At 36.5% G+C, this 15410-nt stretch overlaps 1 protein-coding gene and 1 pseudogene across 2 annotated transcripts; one reads left to right on the top strand and one right to left on the bottom strand.

Moving 5' to 3' along the window:
• LOC126594038 (peroxidase 21-like) overlaps nucleotides 1-9850 on the bottom strand; it is a 57484-nt pseudogene extending 47634 nt beyond the window's left edge.
• On the top strand, nucleotides 3175-8175 carry LOC126594036 (uncharacterized). Of its 2 annotated transcripts, XM_050260235.1 has the most exons (6): nucleotides 3175-3471; nucleotides 3730-3770; nucleotides 4699-6342; nucleotides 6429-6559; nucleotides 6627-6702; nucleotides 6786-8175. In XM_050260235.1, the coding sequence occupies exons 3-6, from the start codon at nucleotides 4710-4712 to the stop codon at nucleotides 7928-7930; spliced, it is 2985 nt and encodes a 994-aa protein (XP_050116192.1). In that variant the 5' UTR covers nucleotides 3175-3471; nucleotides 3730-3770; nucleotides 4699-4709; the 3' UTR covers nucleotides 7931-8175. The 2 variants fall into 2 exon arrangements, with proteins under 2 accessions (XP_050116192.1, XP_050116193.1); XM_050260236.1 differs by lacking the exon at nucleotides 3730-3770.
• Nucleotides 9851-15410: the final 5560 nt, after the last annotated feature.

Genomic DNA, 15410 nt, shown 5'->3' with positions numbered 1-15410 from the left:
CAATTCATCTAATAAGAGATGACTGTCCTAGAAGAGACAATGTAAAGCCCATGAAGAGGCAATGATATCCAAAGTAATGAAATACTTATAAATATGCATGCACATGCACATGAGAATTATAGGATCATGAATTGATGATTACCAATGTTAATTTTGGTTTTACAATAGCTACTAAATTCATCAATAAGCTATGTTGATATTGAGCCACGTTCTTTTGTTCGTTGACAAAAAAGAAAAATTATTGGCCAATATGGAGAAAGGCAATCCCATTACAATTTATTAAGAATGTGAAAAAAATGGACCTATAGTACAATTCGCCAAATGATGTTAAACCCAGAAGGTTACATATGGTCATTTGTAACACAGTAAAATACACTCACATGATATGACAGAAGGTTTCCAATTGAAACTTGAAATTGTAATACACTCCTGGTGGCATTATTTTTCATTGTAAAGCTTGTTCATTTCAGTGAAGAATTATATATATGCCCGAAGCATATCTCCACAAGTAAATCCCTCAAGTATACATGGAAGCAAGTTGCTCGGTATAAATTCCAAAAGAGAATGTGTTACGAAGTGTAGAAAATCCCCGAAGGATTTAGATTGCTTGAAGGAAACCCTGGAAAGGTAAAGCATAAATTATATACTCAATACCAATGAATGGTATAAATTGCCTTAGTGAGTACTATATTTATGATGTTGTTGCAACATACTAAATCTCTTGCCAAAGCTAATAATATTAGAATGGGACTCCTGAAGAGTCTAGAAAGAATATAAAGTGTTAAAATGAATATTGTCTCAAGCTGCAGATTGAACAATATGCCAACACAAGTCTTATCCATGATGTTTATGGTATTAAAGAACCATATGGATTGAAGATTATGAGTTGAACACTCAAGTGGTTAATTAATATTTAGACATTAAGAAAAATCATTCATCCTCGTGAGGGAAATGATGTATTGATATTTGGTCCAGGAGTACCATATCCTAGTGAAGTATATGTCTTACTGCATTTAGTACAATACACTAAGTCAGATGTTACATTTCCTGTGAAGCACAATATCAACATATGGTATTAGAATGAAGTTTAACTTTTGATAACTCCAGGAAATTATAGACATGTGCTTGTTTTATTCCAAAGAACTCACTAATAGCTATGGTCTTATTGGGCAAGCAAAATTTGAATACCTCTCTAGCCTGCATACAAATCACTCTCAGAAAGGATTTGTATTTACATATGGAAATAGATCGATCCTACAACAATCAAGGAAGCAACATTCATTGCCACATCTCCATATCTCTCAGAAATAAGGGAGTTTGGTTAAAACCTGTGGCCATTAAAATTTGGAGCGCATGTGAACCACCTTCAAAAGTAAACACTCAAACTATCATGAATGATATCAGATTGCATCAACTTAGTAATCAACTAGATTGAAGAATTCAAAATCAGGGGGAGATACTCATCAGGGGGATTATCCAAAACAGATCAAGTTTTTAACAAGGCAACCGAAATTGACATATGGTCATCTAAGGGGGAGTGTTGTAATGTAATATGTGGATAGCCCACATGAATAGTTATTTACTATTCATCAGGGGGATTATCCAAAACAGATCAAGTTTTTAACAAGGCAACCGAAATTGACATATGGTCATCTAAGGGGGAGTGTTGTAATGTAATATGTGGATAGCCCACATGAATAAGGGGGAGATACTCATCAGGGGGATTATCCAAAACAGATCAAGTTTTTAACAAGGCAACCGAAATTGACATATGGTCATCTAAGGGGGAGTGTTGTAATGTAATATGTGGATAGCCCACATGAATAGTTATTTACTATTCATCCAAAGAAAAATCAAATAGGTTATCATTCATATGAAGAAAGTTTGTAAAGCAAATAGTGTTGCTACAGTAACCTTTTTCCTATAAAATGAGAACATACGGAGGAAGGAAAGAGGTGTAAAAGAAAAGAAGAGAGAGGAGAGGAAGAAGAGAAATAAGAGAGATATAGAATAAAATACCAATGAGCTGGGCTAGAGAGAAGAGAGAAAATAGTGAGGGTTATCTTTGTACTTCTATTATTTCACATAATAAAAGAAAGTACTATTGCTGCCCCAAGGACGTAGGCACACTTGCCGAACCTCGTAAATATTATGTCTCATTTACTTTATGTTCCACTGCACACATACCATCGATTTTACAACACTGATCTATTCTTTGGTTGATATCACAGATTTAAATATCGATATTATCGGCGATATTTCGCCGATAATATCGATTTTTCGGGACATGGATATTTAAACTGGTTTCCGTGGGGTTTTCGGCCAAATATCGCGATATTATCGATATTATCGATAATATCGCGATATTTTGGAAATATCGAGAAATGTCGGCAAACGCGGCAATCGGACTCCGATATCGGACGCTGGAGAAGAACGCCGGAGATGTGTGCCTGTTCCCGAGCCCATTTCGTCCCAAAAACCTTGCAAAAACACGAATTTTAACTTAAATTTCACATATAAGCCTCAAATTTCACGCATGCATCAACGATTCAACACATCTAAGTTAGGGTTTCAATGGAATCTTACCTGAGACGACTGAGCCATGTTCCACTTCGCCAGACCCACGATCAACGGCAGCGAAGGATCGAGAGAGTGGGAGAAGGGGGAGATCTGTGTGTGTGTGGGTCGAATGGAGAAGGGGGAGAAGAGAGGTCAGGCCTCAGAGAAGAAGAGAGAAGGATCGAGGGCAGAGAAGAAGAGAGAAGGATCGAGAAGGGGGAGATCTGTGTGTGTGTGGGTCGAAAGGCGAAGGGGGAGAAGAGAGGTCATGCGCCTCAGAGAAGAAGAGAGAAGGATGGAGATATGTGTGTGGGTGTGTGTGGGTCGAATGGAGAAGGGGGAGAAGAGAGGTCCGGCGCGACTCAGAGAAGATGAGAGAAGGATCGAGAATGAGAGAGAGAGAGAGAGAGAGTGCGGTATGCGTGTGTGATATGTGTGCGTGTGTTGTGTGCGTGTGTGATGGCACGTCTGTGTGCGTGTGTGCCTCTGTGATTGAGTGACCCATCTGACTCACCTCATGAATTATTCAATCACTTTTTACATTTGTAGACAATGGACAACGAATAATAGCATGTCTGTGTGTGTGCCTCTGTGGTTGATTGACCCCATCTTACTCACCTCACTAATTTTTCAATCACTTTTTACAATTGCAGACAATGGACAACGAATATTAGAACTTTAATAATGAAACCGTGTATCACTGTGAGTCTGTGATATGCTTTCACAGGCAAAACCATGTTCCACTCTCTGTTATATACTTATATTCCCTCAGAGGATGTGCAAAACCTTATGAGAGTTGGAGTATCAGAGGCATTCCCTCAGAGCAATTTCGTTTATTCTTCTTCCCTTACCATTTTCAAAGTCATTCCAGATCCATTCCAAAGCTTGAACACAAAGGGTTCCATATTTAAGGTAAGTTTACAAATTTATATTTATATTATTGTAATGTATACAACAACAAATAAATTTGTATGGACTCGTATGTTAATTTTTTTAACTAATTAATACTTGCATGTTAATTTTTGTAGGTAATTAAGTAATGTTAACAATTACATGTTAATTTTTTTTAAGTAATTAAGTAATGTTGTATAATTATTCCCTAGGATTATTTTAATATGTTTAATGTTATTTATTATTTTATTTCCCTTACCATTTTCAAAGCCATTCCAGATCTATTCCAAAGCTTGAACACAAAGGGTTCCATATTTAAGGTAAGTTTACAAACTTATATTTATATTATTGTAATTTATACAATAACAAATAAATTGGATTATTGTTAAATTGGATTATTAATCATTAAATTGGATTATTCATTAAATTGGCTTATTATCAAATTGGACCATTCATTAAATTGGATTATTATTAAATTGGATTATTATCAAATTGGATTATTATTCATCACTATGTTTTATATTAGGATTAATTTTTTTTCAATTTGGATTATTATTCATTAATATTAGGTTTTTTATTATTCATTAATATTAAGTTAAGACCAAAAAAATAAAATAAAAAGTAAAATAGAACATGGGGATCTCAGTTGCATGTTTGTGAATTTAATATGAAATATATTAGTTAGCCTGGTCGGAGGTTAGATTAGAAAGCATGTGTACAACTTTTTATTAAGCCCTTCCTAACTTATATTTATATTATTGTTATTCTCAAATTGGATTATTCATTAAATTGGATTATTATTCATCACTATGTTTTATATTAGGATTATTTTTTTTTATCAATTTGGATTATTATTCATTAATATTAGGTTTTTTATTATTCTCAAATTGGATTATTCATTAAATTGGATTATTATCAAATTGGATTATTCATTAAATTAGATTATTATTCATCACTATGTTTTATATTAGGATTATTTTTTTTATCAAATTGGATTATTATTCATTAATATTAGGTTTTTTATTATTATCAAATTGGATTATTATTCATCACTATGTTTTATATTAGGATTATTTTTTTATCGATTTGGATTATTATTCATTAATATTAGGTTTTTTTATTATTATCAAATTGGATTATTCATTAAATTGGATTATTATCAAATTGGATTATTATTCATCAGTGATTATTTTTTTATCAAATTGGATTATTATTCATTAATATTAGGTTTTATCAAATTAAATGTAGGTACGTTTAAGATGTCTAGTGGAGCTAGTAAACGTGATCCAGCTTGGGAACATGGCGACCCAATAGACGGAAACAAACATGGCACAATGTGCAAATATTATGGTCGGGTAATGAAGAGTGGTGGAGTGACACGACTTAAGTACCATCTTAGTGGATTAGATCCAGCAAAAAATGTCCAACGATGCGATAATGTCCCCCCAGAAGTGAAGGCATTCATCAGCACATTATTAAAAAATAAAAAACAGCAGAAGGAAAAGATGACACAAGGAATGGAAATTATTCGAGCTGGGCTACGGGGAGAAGTCTATGGCCAAGCGGTTGACAGTGATGATGATGACGATGAGGACGAATGTGATGATGACATGGGACCTGAAGAACGACGCAGTTTGAAACAAGCATTACGTGCCTCCAAACAGTCAGCATGGGAAAAAGAACACCTTCATAAAATTCCTAATAGGGGACAAGGTTCCGGGACAAGTGGTGGTGCACAAATGAGACGGGGAGGCAGTCTTAGAGAATCACAACCAACACCACCAATAGCCCCAAGTTTATATAAGTCATCCAACGCACGTCAAAAGAGTGTTTGGAGTTATTTCAAGGGAGGTAATGTGAAGGAGGGAATGGGGCGTCTAATTAACAAGTTCTTTATCTATGAAAATGTCCCTGCTGCGAAGGCTTCATCACATCATTTCAAAAATATGGTAGTGGGATGTCAACAGGCCGGTGTTGGAGTACAACCTCCCACTCCCTATGAGATAAGAAACAAATATTTGGATATGGAGTATAAAGACATTGGCGAGTATGTTAACAAGTTAAGGTCAAAGTGGGAAACTAATGGTTGCACAATCATGTGTGACGGATGGACCGGCCCGACCAGATTATCTATCATCAACTTCATGGTATATTCCAAGGGCAAGACAATTTTTTTGAAGTCTGTTGATGCTTCAGACCATATAAAGAATTACAAGTATATTTACAAATTATTGAGGGATGTAATCATGGAGGTGGGAGAGCATAATGTTGTCCAAGTCGTGACCGACAACGGTTCTGCATTTGTCAAAGCTGGAAAAAAGTTAATGAAGTATCATAATGTGTTTTGGACATCATGTGCAGCACATTGTATTGATCTTATGTTTGAGGCAATGGGGAAGAGAGAGAATGTTGCTACTGTGGTCAAAAGAGCTAGAACGATCACTAATTATATTTACAATCACGGTTGGTTGTTGGCAAAGATGCGTGAATTTTGCAGAGGAGAAATTATTCGTCCAGCTACCACTCGATTCGCCACCAACTATATTGCATTAAACAGCCTACTCAAGAAGAAAGCAGGGTTGAAGCAACTATTCACTAGTGACGATTGGGCCAACCACAATTTCAGCCGCTCAAATACAGGTCGTATGGTGGAAAGTATAGTGCTTGATCATGCTTTTTGGAGTCAAACAGAACATGTGTGTCAAGTGTTTGAACCTCTTTACAAAGTTTTACGGATCGTTGACACAGAAGTGTATCCTACTATGGGGGCTGTATATGAGTTGATGCGTGTAGTGAAGGATGAATTGGAAAGAAAACATGGTGCAAGGTGGGTCGTAAAAATAATTGAAGACCGATGGTATAAAACATTATACCACGATTTGCATGCAGCAGGTATAAATTATGTCATAATTTGCAATTCATTTCTTTAGTTGCATAAGTATTATTTATCTTATTAGAGTATGTGTTTCTTTGAACAGCATATTATTTGAATCCCCGATACCAATACAGACCCGGTGTTGGAGATGATGGTAACCTTATACGTGCTGTACATAATGTATACTCTAAATTAGACCCTGCATCACCAGCAGTTGGCCAATTTGGAAATGAGGTACACAATTACTTAAATTATAATAATTACTTTGTTGGATTAAACTAACACAATTTATTGTATTCAGCTAACATGGTTTAAAGATGCAAGAAGAACATTTGGAGAACCAACATCAGTTGCTGCTCGAACAAATATGTCTCCTAGTGAGTATAAACATATTTCACTATAAGTTTATAATAGAATTTGTTGGAGTTATTAGGCTTATCAACATTATTTTTCATTGTAGCTGAATGGTGGATCATGTATGGGACCGATGCACCAACTGTGAGAAAGTTAGCAATAAAAGTATTATCACAAACAGCTTCCTCATCTGCTTGTGAAAGAAATTGGAGCACATTTGCACTCATACACACAAAGCAAAGAAATAAGTTGGCTCATAGTAGCTTGGAAAAATTAGTTTATTGCTACTACAACATGAAGCTTCAAATTCGAGATAAGGAAGCAGAAATCGATCATGTCGACCGTGGTGACCCACTAGATGTGTTTGATATTGTTGGTGAAGATGATGATACGGAGGGTAACCAACTTTTTCAATGGATTAGACCTCTTCATTTAGATGATGATGAAGGCAACCCCGCTCCCAGAGTTGCTGAAGAAGCACGTAATGAAGGGATAAATGTAGAAAGAGTATTAGAGGAGGAGGTGGGATCTAGCAGCGCTGACTCTTTCGAAGAACTTTTGCACCCAATACCAAGCAACACTGGAATTCCACCTTTTTCCAATCCTACACAACCACAACATCGTGCTGATACTAATGATACCTCTAGTACAAGATCAGGAGACTCACCTACCACCGGAGGTGGGAATGATGAAGGACATAGTGGAGCTGGAGGTAGTGGTGGTGGATATGGAAACTATTATGGACCACCACCTCCCGGATATATGAGCCCCTTCACTGGTAAGGCAAACTTCACGCATGCAACACAGGATGATGACCATGGCAGTAGGCGGGCAGGACCAGGAATTGGTGCCATAAGGAAGGACTATACTCGCAGAGAAAGAGGCAAAGGGATTTTGTCAAGTCAAGAAGATGACTCGTTATCTAGAACTTCAGACTCTGTTGGATTGGGAAGTAGTAACTATGGTTATACTCATAACCAACCATTTCCCTACCCTTCATATCCCATTCCTGTTGGGATGGAATCGAGCGACTCATGGAAACAATCCCAGCCTCAATCTTCAAATGATTTTTCTTATGGACAACCTCAACCAATCTCGGATCCATATGGGTGGCATATTAACAATTACATGCAAAACTATTTTGGGGATTTATCATTTGATAACTATTCTTCACAATACACTCATTCTACACATAGAGATGATGAAGATAGTGACAAATTTGAACCTCATAGGAACTCTATGTGGTACTAAAGTGTAAAATATTGTACTAATTCATTATATATAAATGATTATGGTGTGTTTAGACTTCTTTCATTAATTACTACATATTTTCTACACTCATAATGTTTGTCAGATCGCTATATAATCAACTTGATAATGTTAAATCCATCATGCAATGCATTTCCTTCCAATTTTTTGTGATAAACTAATAGATAATTGACTAAATAAACATCCTACAAAGTTTCAATAAAAATTTCCAAGTTTTTCTTACAATTTCCGTGGTTTCCATGTAATTTTTATCGATATCGATATTTTACCGATATTTCCATCGATATTTCCGTGTTTTCGGACTACCGATATTTCCGATATCACCGATATTTTCTTCCTTGGTTGATATATGGAGGTCTAGTATGTCTTATATAATAACATCGAAAATTAGCTGACCCATTAAGCTATTAGAATCAGATTTATATTGAATTTTGTTTTTTTTTTTTAATTTCTTGGGTGAATTATTATACAATTAGAATATAAATATTCAAATACTTGATATTCAAGAGTTGATGTCAAAGATAGTGGAAATTTACCCAAAATTTTCACTGTTCCTTCGGCATGGATGCCAATGGACTGAAAGCGAGAGAGCACTAAAGTTATTGAATCATTGTGATTAGGAATAAACTATTCCAACACACTTGCATAGATCTCCTCACTGTCCTTCCTTCCCGTCTTCATCTCAATGCGTGGCCCTTCTAACTGCAACTAAATCTTCTTAAGTAATGAATCTCGACGAGACAAGGAGCCTAACCTCTCAAAGAAAAACTAATTAATCGAACACGAAGAAAGTCAACTGAAACGATAATTTAATTTATTAACGTACCTTTTTTATTGCAAAGATCGTAAAGAGATTTAAAGTGTCGAAATAGATGAAGAAAATTAAACGGAATGTAATATTAAAATTTTCTCGAAGACCATGTGATAAAAAAAATGCATGATTATTACTCATTTATGGATTTCAGATCAAAGTTTGAGGTTAAAGCTTTAAAAGTGTATCTATTTATTCTCTAATCCTGATATCAAATCCAAAAGGCGGGTGACCATGAATCTTTGATCATGTGGTGATGACCAAAAGAACGAAACTCACTACAATATGTACATGACAAAGCCATCTCTTGCCGAAAGAGCAACAACATAAGCACAAGAAATTAACTGTGTGGAACAGTGGAAGGGCATTCGTTCTCAAGGGCCTTTTTTATTGTGTTTACGTACTTGAAATTTCTCATACTGAAGCTCCTCCCCGATGCCTTCTCCGACTTTATTCCTTTCACACTCTCTAACAATGGAGACGCATCACATCCCTGCATGCCACAAATTAATGTTAATTAACTAATGAAAATTATGAATTTGATGTCTCTGACTTAATTAACTAGTACGCAAAAGTCAAAGGCAGACAACTCATACCTGAACGATGCTATCGTGAAAGAGATTTCTTAGCCAAGAAATTGCTATTTCCATGTTTATAAAATGGATTAGTGACCTCTTGCTTGATGATTTCTTCAGCTTTTGGCAACTATTGGAGTAATAGTTAAGTCGGAGCTCACTTTTACCTATGTCAACCAGTCAAAATACACAACATTGTCAACTTAACACACTAAGCTACGGTTCCTTGTTTTATATAAATTTCTACGTATATAAGGACGTAATAGTTAAGATAATTTTGACGTTCCAGAGTACTGTACTTAATCAATAGTTCAGATTGACGAACTCTGCTAGACAAGGTATGCATAGATTGATTAAAATGACATCTGGTATAGGATAGTTTTCGTAGAGGATAGTTAAAATCCACAAATAAATGTAAAAAATATGATGAAGCTGTGTACCAAATTGAAATTGCAAGAGTAATGGAAACAACATAAAGATAAAAAAGCTCGAGAAAGCGGGGTTATAGGAGGCCATCTTGTTTCGCAGTTCTAGCCCTTCGTTTGCTTGTATATGTGAGCTATTGTTGGCTTTTTTCTTCTTTTTTTTTTTTTTTTTTTTGAACAAAGGTAAACATTTCCATTACCAACAACCCAAATTTACACAACAAAGGTCTAAGGACAAACAAGTACAAGCAAAATTGGACTAGCAGAATTAAACAAAAAGGAGCCCAAATAAGAATTCAGGCCCAAACCGGAAACTAGCAAAAAACACCCTAGATGTCTACTTCCATCGCCTTTGCTACAGTGCACCAACAAGATCCCACGCCTCCAACCGACGAATGCCTCACCAATCACGTCAACCAGCCACAAGCAACTTATCAAACGCAGCCACAAAGAAAAAAACTAGTCACTAAGTGGAAGAAGCCTATGGCAGTACACGAGCAACGCTGCAGAAAAAGGCAGCAACCAATGAGAAAGTGGTGGTGTTATGAACACCCTAGCCAATGGGAACACCGGAGCTCTACACACTTTCTCGACGAGCCGCAACAAATAGTGGTAAATAGTGATTGCAGATCGAAGTAGAGATGGTCAAAGATGACGGATGCTATTGTGGTGTGAGGGACAAGCTAAATCGGGGTAGGAAGTGGGGGGAAAAAGCAACATCATGTTAGAAAAGAGGAGACAAAGGGCAGGAGGAAGGAACTACCACCAACCCCAACCATAGCTAGGGTCGGCAGCTTTGGAATTTATCGAAATTGGATACATTCACAATCGGTGAGACGAGACTCCCAAATTAAGAGAAAGTTTCTCACGAGAGAGGGAAAGTATAAATTGGATGGAATTTTTTTTTTATCGGTTCTTTGAGGGAACCTTCTACTACATTCCTAAAAGTGTGGGTCTTCCTTTTTTATTTATTTTTCTTTTTCTATTGTTTGTTGTAAAATCGACGGTGTGTGCAATGGAATAAATAAATAAGACACAAAATTTACAAGGTTCCTCCAATGTCAGTGTGACTGGAGTACGTCTTCGGGGCAGCAGTAGTGCTTTCATTATAATTTGGAATAATAGGAGTACAAAGATAACTTTCACTATTCTCTCCTCTCCTCTTCCTCTCTTTTTCTTTCTTCCTTCTCTCCTTCACAATCTCTTCCATGAGTCCCTCTCATTCATCTCCTTGTAATGCTCTATTTATAGAGAAAACATTATGAAAGCAAAAAGTTCACTATTTAACTTGTGAACCTTTACTATATACATGTGGGCAAACATACGCATTGTTTTACAACACTCCCCCTTGGATGCCCACATATCAACATCAGTTAACTTGTTAAAATCTTGATCTGTTTTTGGATGCTTCCCCTAACTAGTATCTCCCCCTGATTTCAAATTCTTTAGGCTAATCATTGATCATTATGCTTCAGTCCCTTAGCGAGTAGAGTTGCCGAAAGAGGTGTTTTACATGTTGTTAACTTTCCACAGGCTTGTTCGTGAACTGGGTTGGAGGGCCTTCTGCTAGACTTCCTCCAAAGGTTTGAATTTACTCTTTTAATCTGGAGAGGAATTTTATTCAATGGTGGTGGACACTTGATCTTGAATCGGACTTATGATTTCTTCAAGGACTTCGTGGCTTGATCTTGAATGAAAGTGGACCATGAGGAGCTTCACGTGGCAAGTGATCTTCGGTTTTGTCGGGGATGAATCAACACGTGCTTGTTGCGCTTGTCTCCATATGCTTCAATGTATCATTTTCACTTGTCTTACTTGCTCCCCATGCTTAAGTTGTATTTTCCCTGGTTTTCCCCCATGCATGTGTGGCATATTCTCCTGCAGTATTTACCTTCTGATGCAGGAGTGGAATGCAACCCTTGCATTTGGATGGTTCATCACTTCTTGGTGACTGGAGACCCAGCTCCAACAACAGTTAAAGACGACTACTCGAGAGGAATGCTAGGTAAGCAATCAAGAAAGGTTCCAGGCAGTCAGTTACTTATTGGGAGTTTGAGTGGAGGTTCCGACATATTGCTTTCTTTATCCTTGTCTTTGCAGGTAAGAACAAGGACAAAGGAAAGGACAATGAGATTGCATGATATGAGATACTCTTACTCTCATCCCTGAAGATATGAGATAATCTTGCTCTGGTGTGACTTGTTTGAAGATGTATTCTCGGAGAGGAAGAAAACCGAGTATTTCGAGATGCTTTGTTGAAGATGCATCATATAGGGATTTCCCCAATAGCAGGTAGTGGTGTTGTGCCTTTACTCTTGTCAGCAACTGTGGTGTAATTAGAATAGTAAGATTTATGCGCTTTCAACTTTGTCAGAGATCTTTGACAAAGTTGCACGCGATATCACAAAAAACTGAGATTACGTCTGAAATATGCCAACAAACTTTATTCAGGAAAATCTAGCTTTTGAAATTCGAAGAGCGGTGCCTCTTCGATCTCTGAACGAGTGGCTTTATTGCCTCTTATCTTATAGAAACATCAATTGTGTTCAAGAGTATGCTCAGAAAGTTGCTGCCAGTAGAAATTTCCCCCTTCTTGCACTTCTGAAATTTTATTTGACCTCTTTTTTCCTTCATCATTTCTGAAAATGACTTGCCCATCAAACATTTGCTTAGATTTGAGTCTTAGGAATGATACAGACGAGCAGCGTCAGGATAATATTTGGCGCTCGTCCTTCTTATCTTCTAATGGTCCTCTTACGGTTGGAGACTATGTGATGAAGAATAACATAACCGCTATTATGGTAGCTAGGAATCCTCTTACTCCAAAGGATAACAGAATCCTTTCAAAACGGTCTGATGAAACGGCCGTTCAAGACTCATTGGCTCTCAGTGTTCAATGTGCGGGCTCTGTATCCAATATAGGCCAACGCCTACTTGTTCAAACTCACTAAGTTGAATCATTGATGGCTGAGGTGGCAAGTCTTAAACAATAGATCAGAGGGCTCAAGGACGAGAATAGAGTGTTACACGTGCTTGCAAATAATTACTCGACGAGCATGAAAAGAAAGCTCGACCAGCTGCAAGAATTCGAAAGTCGAATTCAAAATGACCACCAGAGGTTCATTGCTAGATTCTGAAAGCAACTGATGCCTTCCTCTTCTGGTGTTTTGCTAAGTACTGGGGTGCCACATGATCAATCTCCAGTGCCTCCCCCTTCTGGGGTACTTCCGAGTACTAAGGCTTCACATGAACAACCTTTGTGAAGGCTTTATCCCATTTATTTGTTTTAACTCATGTGTATGTACATATCTGTAATTTCTCGGAGATATTAATAGATAAGCTATATTTCATTCAATGTATTGTGCTAAATACAATAAAGCATATACTTCACTAAGATGTGGTACTTCTAGACCAAATATCAATTTATCTTTACCTTCACGAAGATAAATGATCATTCTTAGTGTCAACATCATTTGAGTATTTAACTCACAATCTTCAATCCATATGGTTTTTTAATATCATAAACATCATGAATAAGATTCGTGTTGGCATATTGTTCGATCTGCAGCTCGAGACAATATTCCTCTCAACACTTTATAATATTTCTTGACTCTTCAAGAGTTCTAAATTTAATATCATCAACTCTTCAGGAGTTCTAATTTAATGTCATTGACTCTTGCAAGAGATTTTAGTATGTTGCAACAATATTATAATGATAGTACTCACTAAGGCAATTTATACCATCCATTAGTATTGAGTACATATTTTATGCTTTACCCTTCGGGGGTTTACTTCAAGCAATTTGAATCCTTCAGGGACTTTCTACACTTCATGACACATTTTCCTTCGGAATTTATACAGAGCAATTTGCTCCCATGTATACTTGAGGGATTTACTTATGGAGATATGATGTGGGTGATTCACAAACCTTCGTATATAATTCTCCATTTATATGAACTCGTTTACAAGAGTATAATTTTAGGTTTCAATTAGTAACCTTGTGTCATATCATGTGAGTGTATTACACTGTATTATAAATGCCTATATGTAACCTCCTTGGTTCAACATCTTTTGGCTATTTGTATTGTATTCAAATATATAAGTCCATTTTTCCACATTCTTACAAAATTGTAATGGAATTGCCTTTCTCCATTTTGGCCAATAATTTTCCTTTTGTCGATGAACAAAAGCACGTGACTCAATATTAACATAGCTTATTGATGAATTTAGTAGCTACTTGTAAAAACCAAAATTACCATTGGTTATCATCAATCTGTGATCCCATATTCTCATGTGCATGCGCATGCATAAAAGTTTTTCATTTCTTTGGATATCCATTGCCTCTTTAAGGGCATGACACTATCTCTTCCAAAATAGTCATAATTTAGAGAATGTGGATCATAACCTCCTTTTGAGCATTATAAAGCTTGGATTTTAATCTCCACTTCCGGGAGTTGAGTCATTTGGAACCTATATGTCTATCATGCTTCATACATGAGACATCAATATTCCCATATCTGCGAATTGTCCTTTCTGGGACGTGTATCCATGCGGCGACTATCATGCTTCTGGCATGCAACAGTTATGCTTTGGGAATGCAATAGTTCAGTAATGCAATATTCTTCATCTTTCAAATGACTGAACCGTTTAAGTCTAAGGGTCTGCCACGCTTTAGGCGTGTAACAAATAAATCAGTTGCTGCCATATTATTTTGTCCAACAGGGACATCAATTCTTGTAAGCACATTTGCAGCAAGTATATATGATTTCATCACTTTTGTTGCATCATTCAATTATTCCTATTTCATTTTCTCATTGATTGCTTCGTGAATCAAAATAAGACAAATTCTCTTCGTTCTTCTGGAACAGTATTTTCTTATCATTCTTCTGGAATGATATTTTCTTATCGTTCTTCTGGAATGATGTTATTTTCTCCCCTTAATGGCAGGAAAAATGTCTTATCATAGTCTGCAAATCATGCGGTAAATATATCCCCAGTCAAGGGTTCCAAATGTTAAATGATATATAGTGGATCAAATTCAACATAAATTCCCAGTTTGTATTGATGCCTTATTTTAGTACATTGTGGCAGTACTATAGGCACATAGATAACACAACCAAAAACTCGTAAATGTGTAATGTTTTGCTGGTGCCTAAACACGAGTTGTACTGAGAAATATTGATGGTTAGTGTTTGTACCATACTTAGGGCCTCCGTATTTAGACCTCGTATAAATACTCGGGGGACTCAAATGTAATTATGTAATAAATGAAGGGGCAAATATGTAATAAGTGAAGAGCCCTTATTCTATAAAAGGACTCCTCACTCTCCTCATTAAGAGAGGGCAAGGTTTAGGCCATGGGAAGAGAGAAAATGGCTAGAGAGCATACTGCTTCTAGCCTTCTTGTATATTCACCATTCATAGTGAAACAGTATCAACATCAGTCTGGACGTAGCCCAAACATTGGGGTCAACCACGATACATCTTATGTTCTTTACTTTCTTGCAGATTCACGGTCGGATTTACATTGTTCCAAGACCCCTCCAGTTTTGTGCATCAACAGTTGGCAACTGGTTTCAACCAAACTTAATAATGAATTATGTAAAATGGCACATGTAGAAAACTTGCAATTTCGTTTTCATGAGCAGAGC

This window comes from Malus sylvestris, chromosome 12, assembly GCF_916048215.2.
Source record: "Malus sylvestris chromosome 12, drMalSylv7.2, whole genome shotgun sequence".
Lineage (NCBI taxonomy): Eukaryota > Viridiplantae > Streptophyta > Magnoliopsida > Rosales > Rosaceae > Malus > Malus sylvestris.
Note: the sequence above shows the minus strand (reverse complement) of the source record. Positions and strands in the feature narration are given on the sequence as shown.

Bases quoted from the DNA above. Each gene is read 5' to 3' on its own strand.
- LOC126594036 (XM_050260236.1), top strand. From the start codon at position 4,710: ATGTCTAGTGGAGCTAGTAAACGTGATCCAGCTTGGGAACATGGCGAC. The intron at 6,560-6,626 runs GTACACAATTAC...TATTGTATTCAG, and splicing joins TTGGCCAATTTGGAAATGAG to CTAACATGGTTTAAAGATGC. The intron at 6,703-6,785 runs GTGAGTATAAAC...TTTTCATTGTAG, and splicing joins TCGAACAAATATGTCTCCTA to CTGAATGGTGGATCATGTAT.